The sequence below is a fragment of the Lonchura striata genome, chromosome 7 (genome assembly GCF_046129695.1).
Source record: "Lonchura striata isolate bLonStr1 chromosome 7, bLonStr1.mat, whole genome shotgun sequence".
Classification (NCBI taxonomy): Eukaryota; Metazoa; Chordata; class Aves; order Passeriformes; family Estrildidae; genus Lonchura; species Lonchura striata.
The window spans coordinates 14,434,314-14,454,262 of record NC_134609.1 but is presented as its reverse complement, the minus strand read 5'-3'; the positions used below and the strand labels follow the sequence as shown (position 1 = coordinate 14,454,262).

At 41.4% G+C, this 19,949-nt stretch overlaps 1 protein-coding gene across 5 annotated transcripts in view; it reads left to right on the top strand.

Annotated features, from left to right (window-relative positions):
* Positions 1–230: 230 nt before the first annotated feature.
* The window catches only part of WASHC2C (WASH complex subunit 2C), a 35,740-nt gene continuing 16,021 nt past the window's right edge, over positions 231–19,949 (top strand). Inside the window, exons 1-20 of one of the 5 annotated variants that reach the window (XM_077784613.1) lie at positions 231–241; positions 430–534; positions 909–1,073; positions 2,558–2,623; positions 3,325–3,498; positions 4,162–4,255; positions 4,630–4,688; positions 5,455–5,502; positions 6,758–6,862; positions 7,127–7,214; positions 8,408–8,476; positions 8,842–8,954; positions 11,086–11,158; positions 11,905–11,961; positions 13,817–13,984; positions 14,611–14,744; positions 16,499–16,591; positions 17,099–17,203; positions 18,122–18,238; positions 19,638–19,801. In XM_077784613.1, the coding sequence (XP_077640739.1) occupies positions 430–534; positions 909–1,073; positions 2,558–2,623; positions 3,325–3,498; positions 4,162–4,255; positions 4,630–4,688; positions 5,455–5,502; positions 6,758–6,862; positions 7,127–7,214; positions 8,408–8,476; positions 8,842–8,954; positions 11,086–11,158; positions 11,905–11,961; positions 13,817–13,984; positions 14,611–14,744; positions 16,499–16,591; positions 17,099–17,203; positions 18,122–18,238; positions 19,638–19,801 (1,997 nt within the window). In that variant the 5' untranslated portion in view covers positions 231–241. Of the gene's footprint in view, positions 242–365; positions 535–655; positions 742–908; positions 1,074–2,557; positions 2,624–3,324; positions 3,499–4,161; positions 4,256–4,629; positions 4,689–5,454; positions 5,503–6,757; positions 6,863–7,126; positions 7,215–8,407; positions 8,477–8,841; positions 8,955–11,085; positions 11,159–11,904; positions 11,962–13,816; positions 13,985–14,610; positions 14,745–16,498; positions 16,592–17,098; positions 17,204–18,121; positions 18,239–19,637; positions 19,802–19,949 lie in introns of those variants that run through there. The other 4 variants (XM_077784615.1, XM_077784617.1, XM_077784616.1 and 1 more) reach the window with 4 other exon arrangements.

Genomic DNA, 19,949 nt, shown 5'->3' with positions numbered 1-19,949 from the left:
GCCGGGACGCGGTGGGAGGGGAGGGGACAGGACCGGCCGGGACGCGGTGGGATGGGAGGGGACAGGACGAAACGCGGTGGGATGGGACGGGACGGGACGGGCCGGGACGCGGTGGGAGGGGAGGGGACAGGACCGGCCGGGACGCGGTGGGATGGGAGGGGACAGGACGGGCCGGGACGCGGTGGGAGGGGAGGGGACAGGACGAAACGCGGTGGGATGGGACGGGACGGGCCGGGACGCGGTGGCTCCGCCCAGCCGCCCGCGCGCGCCGCCGGGCGCCCCCTGGCGGGCAGCGGCGCGCGGGCGGGGCGGTCACGTGCGGCGCTCAGCTGACCGCGGGGAGCGGCGGCGCCGCCCGGGCGCAGCGGCGGGGCCGGGCCGGGAGCGGCGCCAGCGGCGGGCCCGCTGCTCACTGGCCTTCTCCCGAAGATGAACGGGGACGTGGCGGAGCCGGCGCCGTTGTGGGAGCGGCCCTGGTCGCTGGACGAGATCCGTAAGAGCAGCCAGAGCTGGTCCTTGGCCTCGGACGCCGGGGTGAGCGGTGCGGCCGGGGCCGGCCTGACCCGGCACCGGAGGGGTGCGGGGCCGCGGCCTGCCCGGGGCTCGGGGACGTGTGCGGGGCGGTGCTGGCCGGCGGGAAGAACGCGGCCCCGGGCCCGGCGGCTCTCTCGTTGCTTTAACCCCCCGGTCCGGGCAGGAAAGCTGAAATGAGGGCTAGCTCGAACGGAGATGTAGAACGAGGTGGCTGAGACTCGGTCCTGTGTGTTTGTGTGGGAGTGTTTCGGTCTAATGTGCGTGTGTTTTGGTCCTCAGTTGAAGTGTGTGGTCAGTTCTGCCTGTCTAACAAACGGTGCCAAAAGGAAAAAGATTGGATGCTAACTACTGCTTTCCTTTGTTGTTATCAATAGCTTTTGCATTTTCTGCAAGAATTCTCACAGCAAACCATTTCCAGGACACACGAAATTAAAAAACAGGTGGATGGATTGATCAGTGAAACAAAAGCTACAGACTGTCGCCTTCATAATGTCTTCAACGACTTTCTTATGTTGTCCAACACGCAATTCATAGAGAATGTGAGTACGTTGTAGTACAACATCAAACTTGTACTTCAAACCTTGTCATTGTCTCTTAATGTATGTGGAGAAGTGTTTTAGCTTTCTGGTAAGTCTGATGATGATTTAGGGATGAAATGCCTTTTAATTACGTTTTGTTAAAAGATATCCTGATTCCCTTGTGAGTGATGCTCTCTCCAATACTGGCAGGTTCCCTTTGCCTTTTCAGTGATACCTTCCGTCCTTGCTAATACATGACCTGGAGGTCAGAGTTGTGGGTTTAGGGCTATGAATGAGTTGGGAATTCTGGGATGTCTTGATTTATCTTTACAAGTTGCATTTGTCTGCACTTAACCTGTCTAAATATGAGGAATGTTATACAATCCTGTAAATTTGCCTAATGGTGTTATTTTACTCTAAAAGCATTTGGTATAAGCTGTTGACCTGCAGGCAGTTGTCCCTTCATGTGGTCATGACAAGCATATTTTCTGGTTAATGTTGCCACTTTACAGATATCTCTATGTTGAAAGATAAAGCTTAACTTGAAAGCCTGTTGCAACATTGTATCAGTGGAAGAATGTGTCTAAATAAGATGGAGAGCTTTAATAGTATTTCTGATTTTTGGAGGGTTTTTAGCACGGTGAGTTTTATCAAGTGTTTTGTTTTGATCAGCATTTGTTCAGGCCATACATGACTCATCATGGCATTATTATTGGAAGGATAGTGGCAGAGGTAAAGATGGAAAACTGAATTTATATTCTGCGATTTTTTGGTGGTAGTGGATTTTTTCAGTGCTACAGTGTCTTTTCTGACCTTGGCTGTTCAGCATAATGATTCTGCTGAGAACAGTTTGTACCAAATGTTTTAAATCTCATGTGCTTTAGAGCTGTTTGTTCCCAAATTATGGTGCACAGAAATAGGTCTTAATTTCTGATTCTCATTTTAGTTAGTGAGAGATCTGTCTCTTCCCAAGGGGATAACTGCAGCTGTTCTTGAGATTTGGATTTAGGTTTGCAGGTTCCATGGAGACCTTTTATTCCCTTTTTTCTTCTTGTAGCTGGTCCTATAAAAGAGTGCTCAAAGAGCTGGATGTGAGGGATCATCACAACAAACTGAAGGTTGAGGGTTCTTGTGAACCCTCTCTGTGAGTATGGAAGGAAAGCTACAAAATGACAGAAAACTAAAGGGAAGTAGACAGCCTCTAAGTAAACTAGAGGTTTCACTCTGAAGGTGTCTAGAACAGCTTTACGTAGGGAAGGTTAAAACAGGGCATTTTTTATCATGTCCAGGTTAGTCTGATAGCAGACTTGAATTACCTCAGTTGGATTGAGAGGCTGCCAATGGTACCTTCACTACCAATGCTTGAAGGTACTTCTTTTTTTTAATGTGTAATGAACTAATGTGTAATTTATTATATATTAATGGTGTATTTTGTGGTGGTACCCATGGTTTAGCTCTTCTAGTAGTATTGTTCTTACATGAATTAATTTTGCTTGACTTTTCAGAGAGTATATGATGAAGAAGTGGAAGAGTCTATTCCCAAAGCTGATGTTGGAGACAAAACAGAGCAGGTAGTTAACTTCAGCTGCCTTGAGTGCTGTCAGTATGTTTGCAGCCATTTTCTACCTTCTCATTTTCAAACTTGCTTTGCTTACATTTACAGTTTACAAACCAAACTCCTCCCTTTCTCCTTGAAGTCTCTTGTTGGATAGTGTATGTCACTCAGCCATAAAGTTGACAGTGATATTGGAGGCTCCTACAGTGTGTGATCGTCTGTTAGGGCCTCCCCAAGCTCAGTACAGTATCCAGCAGATAAGACATATGCATTGATTTTTCAAGTGGTTATGCATGTTTTTTCAGCAAGAGGACTAAGGCCTTGGGCAACCTTACTGGATTCACAGGTAGTAAACTGGAGAAGCAAAATCTGACTGAAATAATTCCTAGGAATAAGTAGTCAGATATATATATATATATATATATATATATATATATATATATATGAAATCTAGATGTATTATACCATGAATGTCCCCATAATAGTTTAGGAGCACAAGTAAAACAAAATTGCGCTTTTGTGGATGTTTAGAACATCTCTGTTTCTGGAACGATGAAAATGAATTGAGTAAAAAACAAAAATTTTGATTGCCCTTCTAATGCAAGAAGTAAAAAAGCTTTCATTGTGCTAATTTGAAATTGACATTTTGTATGTGTGTTGTGGTAAGACTGAGTCTTAAGCAAAATGTAATGAGCATGTGTTTTTCTGTTATTAAAGGAAAAGACCCGAGAACAGAAAGAAGCTGATCTAATCCCTAAAATTCAAGAAGCAGTGAATTATGGATTGCAGGTTCTGGACAGTGCATTTGAACAGCTAGACATCAAAGCAGGGAACTCTGACTCAGAAGAGGAAGAAAGTAATGAAAGAGTGGAACTGATACTTGAGCCAAAGGTACAGAGGCCTGTTCTTGCTGGGTTTGTTTTGCTTTCTTGGATTTGCTCTTTACTTCTGTCAGCTGTATTACTGCCTTAGTGTAAAATTGATGTTACCTAAACCTGTTAGCTAAAAAGAGGATTTCATGACTGCATCTGAAGACGTGCTCTCTGCTCAGCTCCTCCTTTTATAACCTGCCTGTCTTGCAGTTAAGTTAGCATTAAAGTATGGCATCCTAAAGGAAGTTAGTTTAATAGAGTGAACTTTGAAGGGGGAAGCCTCAGTTCTGTGTGGGAGTGGGACATAAGAATCTCATGCATTTTAGGTACAAGACATATCTTTATGGGTGGTTTTTACAATGCCAGTAATTAAAAATCCAAGGTCCAGGTTTGGGGATAAGACTCATGCCTGCAGGTCTTTGCAAGGATATTCTTCTGTTAGATGTAGGAGAAACATATTGGGACTACACAAATAGAAGTAGCCACTTTGTTTGACAGTGTTGAGAGGAGTAAACCTCAGCTAGCCCACTCACCTGTATGTTGACTTTAAGCATATGTTGGGTGGAACTCTAAACAAGCTTGTATCTTCCTTGAGTTAAAACAAGGGATGTAAGACTTCTCTTTGTCAGCCATGTAGGGCTGTTCAAAGATGTCAGAAAGACCTGATGTTGTTTCTTTCCAGGATCTCTACATTGACAGACCCTTACCTTACTTGATTGGCTCTCAGCAGTTCATGGAACAGGATGATGTTGGCCTCGGAGATCTCTCTAGTGAAGGTATGTGCTGGCATGACCTTTTATTTCCATACAAGCAATTAGTTCCTAATCCAAGATTTCTGACTGTTTTAAATCACTGCTTTGGTTATCCTGTATACTCTTCTTGCATGGTTAGATGCAGGCTGTAATTAGCTGGGGAAAAAGATGTTCATCATGGTGTAACAACCACATTTCCAGTATACAAAGCAGTAACTTCTTAGTTACTTGTGTTTTGTGTATTAGAAATGCAAAGTGTTAAAATTTCATCAGTTTTCAAAGCTCTTTTCAGACCACTCTCAACCCACTAGAATTTTAGTTTTCTTCACAGTCTTTAGACTGTGGTGTCTATATTGTTCCGTGTCTGATGTTAACTTTTTTGTTTCCATTTACATTAGAAGGATCAGTAGATAGTGATCGAGGAAGTGTAATTGACAGTGAAGAGAAGGATGAGGAGGTAAGTGGCAAGTACCAGCTGCTTTGCACAAGCATTCCTTTCCTGTGAGGCCACTAACTACCTTCCATTTTGATGTTGGCTCTCAAGATAATACTGCATGATGTTTTTTCCATGTGTTGGTTGGGATAAATATACTTTGTTATTGTTCTTATGTAGTGGTTTCTTTAGCTTTCCAGAGGAACATTTATGTGATATTTACTCTAGCTGTTATTAATGTAGAATACTTCAAACTGAAGTGTTTTGTTGCACTCTAATTTAATTTGTGAAGCAAATCAGATTCTTATCAAGAATTGCATTTATGGAGAACAAATGTGTTGTGAATTACAGTTACAAAGAATGGGATGGAGACTAACAGGAACAAATTTAAAGCTTTAAGTAATGCATCTCTAGGCTTTGCTTCATAAATCTGCTGCATTGGAATATCAGTTTCTGATATGTTTTGCTTGCTTTGGCTGGGATGTCTCTGCTTTGTAACTCTGCTATGGAAGCAATCCCTTTCTCCTGAGGTGTTTGCTTTTGGTATCTTTGTTCACTTAAAGGAAAATCCCTTTTGAGTTACTTGGATGCAGTCACAATGGAGCCTGCTGACTTTCTAGTGAGCTCATGTCGTAAAGATGGTCAGCAGTGGGGAAACAATTTCTTGGTCAGATCGTGGTGAGGAATCTGAATGTCCAAACTTCAGCAAGTCCAGAGTTTCTGAACCCTCTCCCTTAACCACTGGATGAAGTAATGTGTGATACTTGTTTCTGGGTTTCTTATGTTACAGGAATCAGATGATGAATTTGGAAACCCTAGTGAAGATGACCATAAGACGGTATGGTTAAACACTCTGAGACATACCTGAAAGACTTCACATTTGTGACACAGTGAGCATGCATGAAAGAGATGAGAGCTCTAGACAGTTGATTATTAGCAACTTTGTGAAGTCTGATTTTTATAACTTTTTATGGGAAGGTCCTGGGCAGATGGCACCATGTTCTGAAAATGAACCTGGGTTGAGCTTACAGACATGCTTGCAAACTGCCATTAAATACAGAGCCTATGTGGGATGGCATTGCCTGATACGTGTTTTCCTCAGGAATAACTTGGGAGACATGAGAGTTCAAAGAATCTACCCCAGGAAAACTAGGCTTCTGTGGGTTTGTTTGGTTTATAATTAAAAATCTAATCCTGCTGTGCAGGAGGCAAGGAACAGTGCAGTTTGAGTGTTACATGGAATCAAAGATGTGAACAGGATTAGATATTTGAACAGTATATCCATTTGGATAATGAATGAGAAGGAAAGAGAAATAATGAGATGGAAAAATTCAATCCTGACTTTAGTAATTGGTTTTAGAAGAACGAATCTTTCCCATATTTAGGTGTGCCTCTGCAAAAGACTTTTAGGTGGGGATCTTCAATCTGGCATGATTTAATGTCAAAAGAGCAATGTTGCAAAAAACAGCCCTTATTTAATCTACTTATTAATAAAACAGTGTTGCAAAAACACTGAGATGTTAGTTTAAGCTGACCTTCATAGGGTAGCTTTGTATGCCTGATGTATTTTAAGATGAGCAAGTATCTTTGGGTTGTTGGTGATTTAGTTCAGTTCTGGGTGCTTGCCTGTGCCAACCCCCAGCTCTCGTCCAGTTCACTTCATCTTTTTCACCCTCTTATTGACATGACTGAAACCAGGATGTGAGCATGTAGTGTCTCTCTTTCTGCTGTCCACCCTAAGGACAGAGCCAGATGATCAAGGGGACACTGAGGAACACTTAACACAGTGTTCCTGTTAAGACTAAATGCCAGATCTTTAGTTTGTGTATGGTAGTGGTACACGCCTTGCGAGGGGAGCCTTTGTGTGCTCAGTTGCAGCATTCGGTAACACAGCACAGGGTTGGGGTGTGCTAGAGAATGCAGCAGCTTGCTTGGAACTAGAAGCACTCCTTCTTACCTTTCAAAAGCTGTGAAGTACTTCAAATTGGCTCTAAGGTCCTAACATTTCTGTAGGCTTGATTTGAATATTTTATCCAAGCAGATGTAATTTTGTGCTTGTCTTGTATGCAAACAGGATATTAATTGTTTTTTAGAGGATAGCCCAGATGAGTGATGAAGATGATGATGATGGCTGTGATCTCTTTGACTCAGAAAAAGAGGAGGACGAGGAAGGAGACTTAGATGAAAGCACAAAGCCTGTGAGTGATTGCTGCCTTCCTTATAAAGCAAGGTGACATTGAAAACTATGTGTTCATCAGAACTAGAAATTCTGAGAATTTTTTTTATTCTTGATGCATACCTAATCAGTGCTTTCTTAGCAGAAAGCTGTGTTGCTTCTTCTGAGGGCTTCAGGCAAAGTCTAGACAAGATATGTACAAGTGAGGCTATAGAATGCAGTATTTATAATTGCAATTGCATAAAGTTGCTAACTGGATCTGCTGTTATTTGTCCCCGCCACTCAGAAAAAGAAGAGGCCAACATCATTTGCAGATGAGCTGGCAGCCCGAATCAAAGGAGAAGTGCCAGTCAGACAGGATGAAGAGTGTTCGTGTGAGTTATCTCTCAAGTTTTGAAAAGTGTTTGTGCAGTAATGGGGGACTTGTGAAAGTGTGGGACCAGAGATTATGGCTTACTGTTCATGAAGTTACACAGATCTATTACTTGAACATGTATTAGGTAAAAGCATGATAAGAGGAATTGCAGAAACTCTTTTGTGCTCTGACTAATTCTTTTCCCATAACTCAGAGGACTGAAATGGAATTCACTGAGAGTTATAGTGGGAAAAACATTGCTTTCAGGTCACTTTCAAAACACACAATATTGGAAATGTTTACTTTCCAATCTGATTCTCCCTCTGCGTGTATGACCACATGTGCTTTCTCCTGTTTCAAGTAAGTTTGTGGAAGCTATTGGTCACTTTGGTTTTTCTGTGAGCTCTACAGTAGAAAACATCTCAAGCAGTAGATTGGGGTTTGCATGTGGTGTGAATTGTTTGTTTTCTTTGTGGCTGAAATATACTGTTTTGAGGAAGTGTTCCTTGCTACTATCACTCACCATAGTTTAGACTAAATAATGCATTTACTTTTGGGTTGCTTTCAAAGGCAGAGATGTGTCAAGTATTTAGTCTTGTAGCAAAGCAGAAGTTGAAAATAGCTAGCTGAAGTTGAGTTGGCAAGTGCTTGTGAGGCTGCTGTTGACCTGTAATATTTAGAAGATGAACAGACAAGAGCTGTGTGTGTGTTCTTGCACAGTTCAAACAATCAAACTAGGTCTGTTGATATAAAGAGTATAAAACCTACCAACTTAACCTGTTCAGTTACAGGGAAATCTTCCAGTCATTGAAGTAACCTTGTAAGGCCAGAGGAAATAAAACTCTGGCTTTGCTTTTGGTAGCTGAATGAAGACAATAATAAATCTGGAGCCATTTGAGATGCTTGGAGGTTCTGCAAAGGTGTGGAACCTGTACTGTCTGGAATGCTGTATTGCTCTCTGACATCTCAGGTGACACTAGGCTGCATGTGGACAATTGTGTTGAGCCCCTAGTGCCTGAGAGAATGATTCCATTATAATTTTAGGTACTAGTTTTAGAAACTATATTTCATAGAATTGATTCATTAGGCTGATTCATATGAGAGCACAGAGATCAGCTTGGTTTGCTATTTTTTAGGTTCTTTTTGCCATAGATAGATCTTCAAGTGTAAGTAAAGGTGGACTAGTTTTTCATTGAAACTTTCTTCTTAAAGCCCTGTCATCAGAGACCAAAACAAGGAAAACCCCAAAAGAGAAGAAGGAAGTTAGAGTTCCATTGGCTGGTAGGATCTCCTCCTCTCTTATTTTTGAATTTTGGGCTGGATTGTAAGATAACACCTAAGAAATTGTGGCTTTGCTATAAAAGCTGGGTGGGATATCAATGAGCATCCTTCAAGATGAATGTGTAAACAAATCTAGGTTGTGATGTGCATGTAAACAAGGCTGGAAATACACGTAGTGAGAGTTCTTCTTTTAATGTGGCTTTCTGCAGCAACTGCACAACCCAGTCCGTCTTCAGCAGCTTCTCTCCATGTCATGTTTATGAGAGCAGATGGAACCAAAGCTGTTCTTATTTTTGGTTGTCTCTAATTGCCTTTCCTGAAACTTTATCAGCCTTACCAAAGCTTGTGTCTCTTGTACTTCCTAGATGAAGATGATGACATCTTCAAGCCTCCTAAACTGACTGATGAGGACTTCACACCGTTTGGTTCAAGGGGTGGCCTCTTCAGTGGTGGAACAGGCCTCTTTGATGATGAAGAGGTGAGACTGCTGCAGATTGTAGTAATGGAGTGTTTCTCCCCTTTAAAAAACAAAACAAAAGATCCCTGAATATTCCCACTTCTGGAAGACAGAGAGGACAAACAGAATTTTGTTGCTTGGTAATCAATTGTTGTGGAATAGCATAGCTTTCCAGTGGGGAAGAACTACACAAGTGACATACTTATGATCCCATTGGTACAATGTCCTCTCCTCTGCAGTACTACTGCTGAGAGATGCAGGTGTGGTTCCAGCTCTATATTAGACAGGTTCTGATTCCAGGAGAGCTTGATTGGCTCCTTACTTTTAGCTCTGGTGGTAAACAAAATGCCATCCAGTTTGTTTATTTTAAATCAACAGATTTCTATTAAAATGCCTGTGAAAAATACTGAATTTTGTCATTCTCTGATTCTGGGAGAAGTGTAAAGGAAGGAGAACCCTGAATGATGCCATTCACACTTTATCTTTCACATACCATTGTAGATAGTGCTGCTGCTGAGTTGCTCTCTTTCTGTGCTGTTAAAAGTTTTCTATTGCAGTTATGCTTTGTTGTTTCATCCAGTTATTGTACAAATCCTGGGATGCTTATGTTGGCAAGAAACGTTCACTTTAAGTTTACTCTTGTACTAACTAGAGCTGACTTGAGGAAGAAATGGCATGAAGTACATTTCTGACCATATTTTACCACTGTGCATGTGAAAGGGTGTAGAAACCTGATGTCAGGTCTTAAGATTTAAGAATAAAAGCAAATTATTGCCTCTGTTGCAGCTGATATTGGTGACAGTCGAGCTTAGTCCAGAACAGTAGTCAAATTGTTGCATATGTGGGATGTTGTCTTCATTGTTGCAGCTATAATAAACGTTGAGTTGGAGGCAAGGAGGTATTAGACTGAAATTTGGAAGGGGGCCTCATGTTTCTCAAGTTTACCATGCCCAATCTACTAGAACATACCCAACAAGCACTGAACAGGGGCATCGTGTGTAGGGAGGGGGATAGTTCTCTGCAATGCTTTCCATTCTAACACAGCCTTTATTGAAAAAAATATTCTATTTTTTTTTAAGTGGCAGACAATAGCTTAAAAAGAATATTTTTAAAAAATCTGATAGTGCAAGCCAGGTTTGTGTCAGTGCAAATTTGAATGAAGCCGTCACTGAGTACCTCTTGGTGACTTACTACTCAGACTGCTTTCCTCATCTGTGTAGACACAGGACAGCCAAGCAGATCTGTCTGTGATTGTTGCCTGCCTGCATACACCTGGTCTTGGTTTTCTGTTGTCTGAGGTTAATCATCTCGGAAGGTGACTTAGCTTCACTTTACTTGTGCATTGGAGGAGGCTGCGCTGTACCAGGAGGCAGACACAGCAGGGCAACAGGCAGATAATAACTGACATGGCAATTGATCACTGACACCTTTGTCACACCCCTGTGCTCCCATACTCTTTCTGAAGTGTTTTGTCTTCTTTCTACAGAGTTTTATACAAACATGATGTATTTTGAGTCTCCAGGTAGTCAGCCCCTAGTACCAAGTTCTCATAAGAGGGAGGCTTTCAAGAAATTAAGTGGTCAATACTCAAAAAAATCTGTCAGTTTCCTGAAAATCCATGCTGTGATTGTTGGAGATTACTACAAGGCACTGCAGCCTGAACACAGGAACAACTGTGGGAGTGTCCTGCAATGCTTTTGAGCTGTAATATTTTTCCCTGCACATATGTTTTATCCACATGAAGTTCAGGAGTATTTTTATGCTTGTCCTGGCCTGAATTTTTCCCTCAAACTTTACTATATAAAATTCAGTAGGAAAGCTTAGAAGGGTGTAATCAGGACCTAACCAGCTGTAGATTAATTAGTGAGTCCTTGAAGATGTGCAGATAAAAAGTCTGTCTTCAGCAGACAGCAGTCATCAGTTAATTAAATTTTAGAAGAGTGCTGCTTTTCTGAATGTATACACTCAAGTTAACGCTTAAGTGCCTAGGTTTAAGTCTGTATTTGCAGACGTTCTTTTGAGACGGGAGTGGTGATTACCTCCTCTGTCTTTGCTTAGAAGTGAACAATCAATATGGAAAAATCAGCATCTGTAATTTCCTACAAAAACAAATTCACCATTTCCCCCCGTTTGCATTTTCATCTATGAGCAGAGTGATCTTTTTGCTGAAGCACCAAAAGGAGAAGAATCAAAAGAGAGAGAGGAGCAAGTCCCAATAAGTGAAGGTAAGAACCAACAGTTGCCTCCTGTAGTCTTGTCTATGCTGTAATTTATTACTGCTAGCAGGTAGACTTCCAAACTGGAAAGCCTGGTGTAGCAATTGCAGGGCAAGTCTCTTCTCACCAGTCTTAATAGAGAATAGCTCTGTTGAATTTTACATGATGTGTTTGCTATGATGTGTTACACACACCTGCTCTCCTAGAGCTGGAAGAATGTCCTTACTGCTGTTGGCAGAGCTCTCTGTGTGTGCTGGGTTCCTGCTTCTCAAGTGTACTTTGCAGGATACAGTTGTGGGTTTGAGGGGAGCAGAGATTTCTTCTTGCAGATTAATTCACATGAGTTTCCCACTAGGTGCATATCTAGACCCTTAAGGACTCTGAGCACACATGCTGTATTTGAAGAATTTTCAGATACGTTTGGGAGACTAAGCCCTTTTGTTTTGAATGTGTTGTATTGAAGTGATTTTGAGTGTGTGAATGTGAACTGTTGTAAATAATGCTGTATGTAAACATGTAATGTGTTTATTAGCTTCAGTATAGTGGAGCTGTTCTGTGGAGTTTAAATTGAAAAAAATAGTTACATATATTTGCAAAAGCCTAAAAGTTCAAGAAGAATGTATTAAGAATTATGAGCTGTTAAGAAATAAAAAAGCAGCTCAGACAACTTCTTGGATTCTTGTTTCTGTGGTAAAGTTCTGAAGGCTTTGACAGCATAAGTGCATCCATTTGTATTGTACTTCCTATGATTTCAGCATCCTCTACCAAGTCCTTAAAGAAAGTTCCTGCAGGTGCAGTATTTCTATTTCCAGGTATGATTTATTCAATAGCCAGTTGCTTCATGCACAAAATGCTCTTTTCTTTAAAACCTACTGCTGAGGTTTTAAAGAAAAAACTATCCAAATACAGCAGCAGTGCATTGCTTGAACATATGCTTAATGACAAATACAGATGCTTCTACCATGCTAAGCCTAAACTCCAGCATGTTTTATGGATAGTCAAAGATTCTGGAGAAGCTCTGAAGGTAGGTGTCACTGATGGCAGACATTAGCAACTGTCAGCTTCAAGTGTTGTGCTCTGACCTTTAAGAATGTGTGTCACTTCAGCTGATACTATGCAGCTTAATTCTGCTGTGCGTGCAGTCACGTCTTCCACCTGTAGCCTGAGAAGGAACTGCATTTTGATCTTTTGCATTTTAACATATTGCATTGAGTTAGCAGAAGAACAGTTTAAACATCAAGTTCCTATGTTAAGACCAATCTTGTTTTTCTGGTTTTGATTCAGAGGATCTCCATACATGGGGAAGAACCAGATCTATAACTTGGAGCTAGAAGTAAAAAAGAATTGTACTAAGATCTCTGTTTCTTATCAGAATCCAAGCTGATCAGTGAAAATAAATGTCACCAGTTGTTTTTGAATTTACTGACAAAGATTGCTGTCAGTGTGCAGGCTCCTCGCTTGATTGAGGTACCTGAATTTTAAGTTTTGGCCTTTCTTAATCAAAGTCTATGTTAAGACTGGCTTCAGTTTACCAAGACCTCAGCCAGCATAATTTTTAGAGTAGGAAGTACACAAATACAGAGTCAAAGATCTGTGTCAACAACGGGACTTCTACATAATTGTAACACTCAGTAGCAGAGTTTAAAATAGCAGATTGATGTGTGGGATTTTTTTATCCTTTCTTCTTTCTTGTAGGTAGTGTTGTATATGCAGTGAGTTTAGTCTTTAGTTGCTCCCTCTCAATGACTTGTAGATAGGCTTAAGTCACCAGAGAAAAGCCACAATTGAGGCTCCTTTGCTATTCCACTGAACTGTTTAGGAACTCAGTAATCTTTAATAAGTAACCAAATTTTGTGGCTGTATTCCTGTCAATCCTGAGGCACTTTATGATTGCAAAATACACTTTTTTTAATAAGAACCTGCAGCTGATCAAAATTTATTCAGTCTGCTGACTTCACCAAATAGCAGCTTGTCTACTTTCTGCCAAACTTTCATTCAAGTATCTCCCCACCTCTGTCTAATTTCCAAGCATCTACACATGAGAAGCCAAAAGACAGGCTTAGACCTTTAGGAGTGTTTGCAGATGATCAGGCACTTGGCACTGGGGCTGGACATTTCCCCAGCAGAGGCAGAAGGAGCAGCTGCTCTGGCTGGCTCTAGTGAATCGCTGCTGTATCTGCTGTGCGCAGGGATCTCCCAGCCTCGTGCCGCAGTACGGCTGCTGGGCTCGCGTGGCACATGTGGCTCCTGGGATGAACTCAGTCACCCATCCTTCCCTCTCCCCAAGCACCTTACCACTTTTATTGGGTCACAGTGATGCAGTGTACTAGTTAGTGGAGTAGGATTCTGGTTTGGGAAGTCCATAGGGGCAACAGTGTGGGAGTACTGAGTCTCCTAGCTTCAATACAGAGCCTGGCTGCTTACCCTAGGGAAGATGAGCAGGTTTGAGAAGGAAGTGGCTGCAGTGAGAGTGAGGGGCTGTCTGTGACTTTGCTTTACCAGAATGTGTCTAGCTAATGCTTTTGATGTGGCACTGTTGCAGGAGCGCTTTAAAACTTGCTGAGATGGAAACTGTACCTGATGTCACTTACTATGGCACAAATTCAGCTTTTTGGTAACTCTGGTAATGTTATTTTGATTTTTATTCTGCCCCCATCTGACATGCAGGAGGAAGTGATGTGTTTAGTTCCACTGTAACTGGGGAAAAAGACAAGAAATCTGCAGCACAGAGCACAGGAAAAACTCCTAAACAATCTGGGAAAGTTGTTCTGTTTGATAATGATGATGATGATGATGACTTCTTTGTGGAAGCAACTAAAAAGCCTCCAGATCCAGGTACCGCTAAACATTTGTTGCTTAAGACTAAACACTGAAGTGTTTAATATTTGTATTTTGATTTTCATCAAAATTGAAATTGGTAGGAACCAATGGTTTACAAAATTCAAACCTTCATCACTGCAATTTCTACTTGGGTTTTGAGGGCTTTTGGTTTTCATTGATTTTTGGTGTTCTGTTGTAGATGATTTTTTTGTCATTGGTATTTCTTTTCATCAGAGTGGTGTGGAGCTAGTTTGTTTGTACATGCTCTCCCCTGACTTCTCTCTAAGGATGCTCCTTCTACCACTAGAGCAGTATCTAGACTTGAATCAGGGAATTGATACAGGCTTTATTCACACAGCCTTTAATTTTTGTGCCCAGCATTCCCTATTAGCAAGGTCTAGCTGCTGCCTGTGCTAAGCCAATACAAAACACTGCTTTAGAGGTGCCAGCTGGCTCAGCTGCTTGACTGTATTCTGTCACCAGTGCTTTCAGGTAAGTGGTGTTTCACTTTGGGAGCTTGTCTGGCTTTTTCTCTCAAGGACTGATGTTGATCATCATTAAACAGTATGGCATCTTTTGAAACTCTTATTTGCTCTTGTTCTGTATTGCTCATTCCCTGTTGGTTTTGTCTCTTTATGTAGTCAAGTCCACAGCTGACCTATTTGATGATGATGAAGAAGGTGACTTATTCAAGGAGAAACCTGCCATTCCTTCTGTGGTTGCTGGCACAACTAAAGAAATGGAAAGCCATAGAGAAGCAATAATGGAAAAAAAGGTAATGGCATATAAATGGATTGTTTGGCTGAGGTTTTAGGAAAGGTTTCTTAGTGGAGTTGAAGCAGTCTTTCCATACACAACACTATGAAAGTGGCATATTTATGGAATAGGACTAGGTTGATAGGGTCTTCCATAATTTAGGACTTCAGTGGTCCTTAAATGCCTTTTGCCTTTTAAACTTGAGGTTTATTTGGGTTTTTTTTTTGTGTGGGCAGTGATTTAAAGAATCTTATTAAGGCAGGATTGAAATGAGAGCAAAATGAGAAGCCTCTGACAATCAAAAATGTTTATGAATTTCATGGCTGAAATGAAGCCAGCTGAGTTACAAACCTTTGGTGTCACAGTTCTGTGCTGCAGAAACTGTCTGCTCTTACACCAGCCACTGACAGCAACTTAACTGGTAATGCAGAGTGTATTGTGTGTATTATGGGAGAGGAGGGTGAGTGTCACACTTCTGCCTAAGCATATACAAAACTTGGAGTGTTTAGAAAACTGTTTTTCAGCTGAAAGCTCCTCTAAGTTGTAGAAAGCTCTGAACATGATACTGAGCACATACATACGTATGTGAGAGAGTTATGAGAACCTCCTAATACCCACTCCACTTTCAGAACAGTACCGTCAGGAAAGTAGTAATGCTCTTTGTTTCTATAGTAGATACTGTATATACTTAATTTATACATTCTGTCCAATGAGTATTTGAACATAATTAGCTGCAGTGACTCTTCTGCCCTCTGAACTGAGAAGTACAGTGCTGGGGATGTCTAATGCAAATTCCATGTTGTCCTATGAGAAGCACCTGAGCACAGGGGCCAAAACCAGCTTTTATTTCTGCTGCAGTGCAAGAATATCCATGGTCAGTGAAGCAGGAGCAGTGAAAGGGATCTCACAGCTCTGGGCTTTCCTGGCAGAGGATGAGAACTGATTCATCATTACCCCTCCTGCTCAGTCAGGAAGAGAGGGCTGTTTTATATTCCCAGCTTTATGACAGTAGTGCTTGGGTCTGGGATCATTCTAAGTTTAATGGCAATATAGCTGGTAGCAGGCTAGGGCTGTGCTGTGATAATGCAGGAAATGATGACTAGCACAAACTGCCCTTGTCCTTTGTGAAACACAGCTTGTTAAAAGAAACATTTTCCCTTAGCTTCTGAGGCCTGGCATGAGTTGCTGCATACATTCTTCTGCTGAGAAGGATGGTGTGGCAGAGAGGAGGCCTGTAGTAAGACCTGCAAGTCACTTGTGCATAGCACATGAGTTTTGGACTTCAGCCCACATGTGGCAAGCTTGGGTTCTCTCCCTTCAGCTGCTAGGATTTTGCCATAAGCATGCCTCTTAGCAGGGAATCTGTCATGGTTTAGGAAAGGTACTTCCCAGTTTAGTGCCCCCACTGCAACCACGCTGTTGCTCACTCCTGGCACCCCTCTCTCCCTGGGGAGGTCTAAAGAGGGGATTTGGAGGCACAAAAGGTAATGATCAGGGAAAGCAAACAGAAACAACAGCAATACTGAGGACAGAAGGTACAAAAAAGAGGCAAATGATTCTGCTGCCTCTGCCACGCTGAGCAGACTCAGAGAGAGCACTTCTCCCTGGAAGACACTCCCTTCCCCCTGTGCCTAGCAATGACATGAGGTGGTATAAAATAACTTCTGGATCCTGGCCACAACCCATCCTGGCTTCTACAAAAAAATGTGTCATAGGTGTGCCAGCCTTACTGAATCTAAATGGGTGCTGATGCAGTCTATTTTTGTCCTAAAGGGTCAACCATCTTCAGGTGAGGATTTCAAGCCTTTATCTGAAACACCTCCAAGAAAACAGAGGGGCCTTTTCTCTGATGAGGAAGATACTGAAGTGAGTATTTATTTAAGAAATCCCTACAGAAAATCCTTAAGGAAATCCTTGGGATCTCAGTCATCCTGACTTCAGTCCACTTGTATTTGGGGATTCTTTATGCATTTTGTAGGATTGGGAAATCTGACATCCATGCACATACTTCCAGCTGTTCTGAAAGTTCCTTCTTGCTCCAAGAGTGAAAGCCGATTGTTTTCCCTGTCTTTAGGGAGTAAAACATTAGTGGTACACACAGGCATAAATTAAAAGCCTGAAGACAGGAAGGAGCAGCAAATTAAGAGTTAAAGACTGTATATGTTTCATTTTGGCTTTCAGCTAGCAATTAACCTGCAAAGATGATGAAAATCCCACAGCAGTTGCAAGTGATTGGTACATCAGATAAGGCATCTACTACTTCATAAACATTCTAAACATTTTTTTTTTATAAGGAAAAACACAAATGTCCCCTTTAGAGTTCTTAAACATATGGCCTTGTTTTGCAAAGTGACATTTCTTTGATTTGCATAGGATTTGTTTTCATCAAGTAAACCTGTGAAGTCCAAAGCTACATCTCTCACCACCAGCAGGTCCACGACAAAAGCTCCCCTTTCCTTGTTTGATGATGATGAAGAGGTAAGTACCACTTCTGATACTGCCTGTGTGGGGGAACCCACCTGCACAGCCTGTTGCAAATGCAACAGGAAATATTCAGAAATTTACAACTTTGAGCTTGTAAATGGAGCACTAAATTGATCTTGCATTGTGCAGTAGTTTGAGCATGTCGACAGCACTGTGGAGGAGAGTAGGAGTGGGGAGTCTTGCAAGTTCTTGATGTCTTTTAAGTAGCTTGCAGTCAGTGACTCTGGACCTAAACATGAAGGCTATTATCCCTCTGATTGATAGGACTAGAGAACACTGAGCAGTAGAACAAATATGAGCTTAAAGAAGCTGTTTTATCCTAAACCTGTGGTATCTGTCACATGGATGACATCTTGCTTCTCTTGTTATGGCTGTTCAATTCTTTTCCTCAGTCTTCAGTGTGTAAGAATCGTGAATGCTAGTATGGAAACCGAGGTCAGCACAAATTTGTGCAAGAAACCTTAAAAAAATTGAATTAGGGTGTACTTTTTAAAATCTTTTTACCTAGCGGTAGTTGTTCAGCTCACCTAATGCCTGTCTTCAGAATAGGATTTGTTCTTCATTTCATTATATGGGTTAGAAACAGTGCCCAATTGTGTTGGCTGCTGTGCTTCAGAATTGCTGAGTGATGGTTTTTGGCTGTTGATCACCTCTTGTGGTGGAGAATCTGTGAGCCAGAACCAGGCTGTGTACTTACAGGCTTCTGGTCTATCAAATGCTGTATTGTAGAATTCATTGTACCAGAATATGGTGTTAAACTTGAAATTGTCTTCAAAATCACCATTTCTTTATCAAATTACATTAGAAGTGGATGACAACAGTATCTTATGTGCTGATGATTTTTCAATGAGCTTTTCATTGTGGCTTTGGCTTTTGATTTTTTTATAATACTATATTTTATTTTGTTTTAAGGATCTCTTTGGTGTGGGACCAGCCAAGAAGCACCAGGAAAAGACCCCAGAAGAGAGAGCAAAACAGTCAGGACCTCTCAAGAAAGCTTCCTGCTTATTGTTCAGCAGTGATGAGGAGGTACTGAGGAGTGAGATTTGGTTGAAAGTGGTTACTGGGCTTTATGCTGAACAAAGCATAAAACTTTTGAGAAGGGAACCACAGACCAACTCTGCTGTGTCCACATGCCATGCCTGCCCCAGTCCTTTGATTGGTTTGCAGCTAAGGAGGCTGATCCTTGATCCAAATTTTCACAGGATCTAGGTAATAAAAGTCATATGGAAGAAAAAAATATTTTCAATGTAATTTATAGACGGTCTGATAGCAAATGAAGACTTTTGCCAACAAATCTGACTTAAAACACTAAAAGAGAAAAATAAGTTTGTTCTTGCTGCTTTAAATTCTGTAAGGAAAGTTTAGCAGTTCTAGATAGATATGTGTTGAGGTTTTCTTTGTTTTGAGGTGGGTTTCTTTTGTACGTGGTTTTGTTTATTGGAATTTTTATTTGCTTAAATTTTGGTAGTTTTTTTCTTTGTTTGGCTGTTCTGGTTTTTTAAATCTAGGGATGGGAAAATGATACATAAATAATTAGGCTTCCCATAGAGCAGCTCTCTTCTAGGGATAGGCTAGGTTTGTTCTCCATCTTAAATGAAAGCCAGAGACACTAAAGTAAATTAAAAACTTAAAAGCTTGTCTGTAAACCTCTGAATTAGCTCATATGAATAGGATCCAGACTCTTCTTAATCCTCCTATCTCTCAAAATTACTCTGTTGCATAGACTTTATTGCTTGTCCTCTAATTGCTTGTTTAGTAGGTAACAGTAATATCTTTAGATGCATTTTTATCTTACTTTAGAATAAACCCAAGTTCAGATTTTGTCATGCCTGTAGTCCCTTTCACAAAGAGGAGAAACAAAAGTGGGAAACTAGGTAAAACAACTTGAAATGCTGGGAATAGCAAAACAAACAAGGGGATAAGTATCTTGTTTGGTGTGTAGGCTTGAATAAATGGTAGATACGGGAGGAGGTGGGTGCCTGGGGAGAAGTGCTGTGAAGGAAATAAGTGGAGCATTGAGCACTCTAGTAAAGAGGTGTCTTGGGTGTATATGTGGTGGGTGTTTTCTCTTTCTTCTTGTTTTTTCCCATTCATCAAACTTTGCTAACTATTGAAGTGGCTCCAATGAGGTTCTACTGAGTGACCCTACTCTTGTGACACTGCAGTTGACACTGACCTCAGTTGTCAAGAGCAGCTGTAACAAAATGTGTGTACTGTATTTTGCTGGATTAATACTGTGTGCCAAAAGGTGACCAAGCCCTTTGCAAAGCCTGAGCAATGTCAGATTACAGTGGCTAAAATGCAGGCAGCTAAGTAAACTAGTAGAGAGGTGAAAGGACTGCCAAGATGATGAAGTGTTCCTTATAAAGAAGATTGCAAAGTGGCTTTGACCAAGACAAAAGAAAACTTGTTCCTTCTTTTTAAGGAACAATGGAATGTCTCCAAGCCAGCTAAACTTCCTTCTGAAGATGGCCGAAAAGAAGACCCTGCAAAACCAGCTAGCACTGTCAGTCAGGCTAAAGATGTGAAGACAACAAGCCTCTTTGAGGAAGAGGATGAGGAGGATTTATTTGCAATCACTAAAGAGAGGTGACAGTCCTGGGAGGGGAGTGGGGAGGCGTTTATTCAGAACAGCCCTTCCAAAACTAGATGGACCCAGGCATATTGCAAGTGTTGGTTCCTGGTACTGTTGCTGAGGAGGAAGTAGGGGGATGTGAGTAGGAAAGGGCAGTGCTGG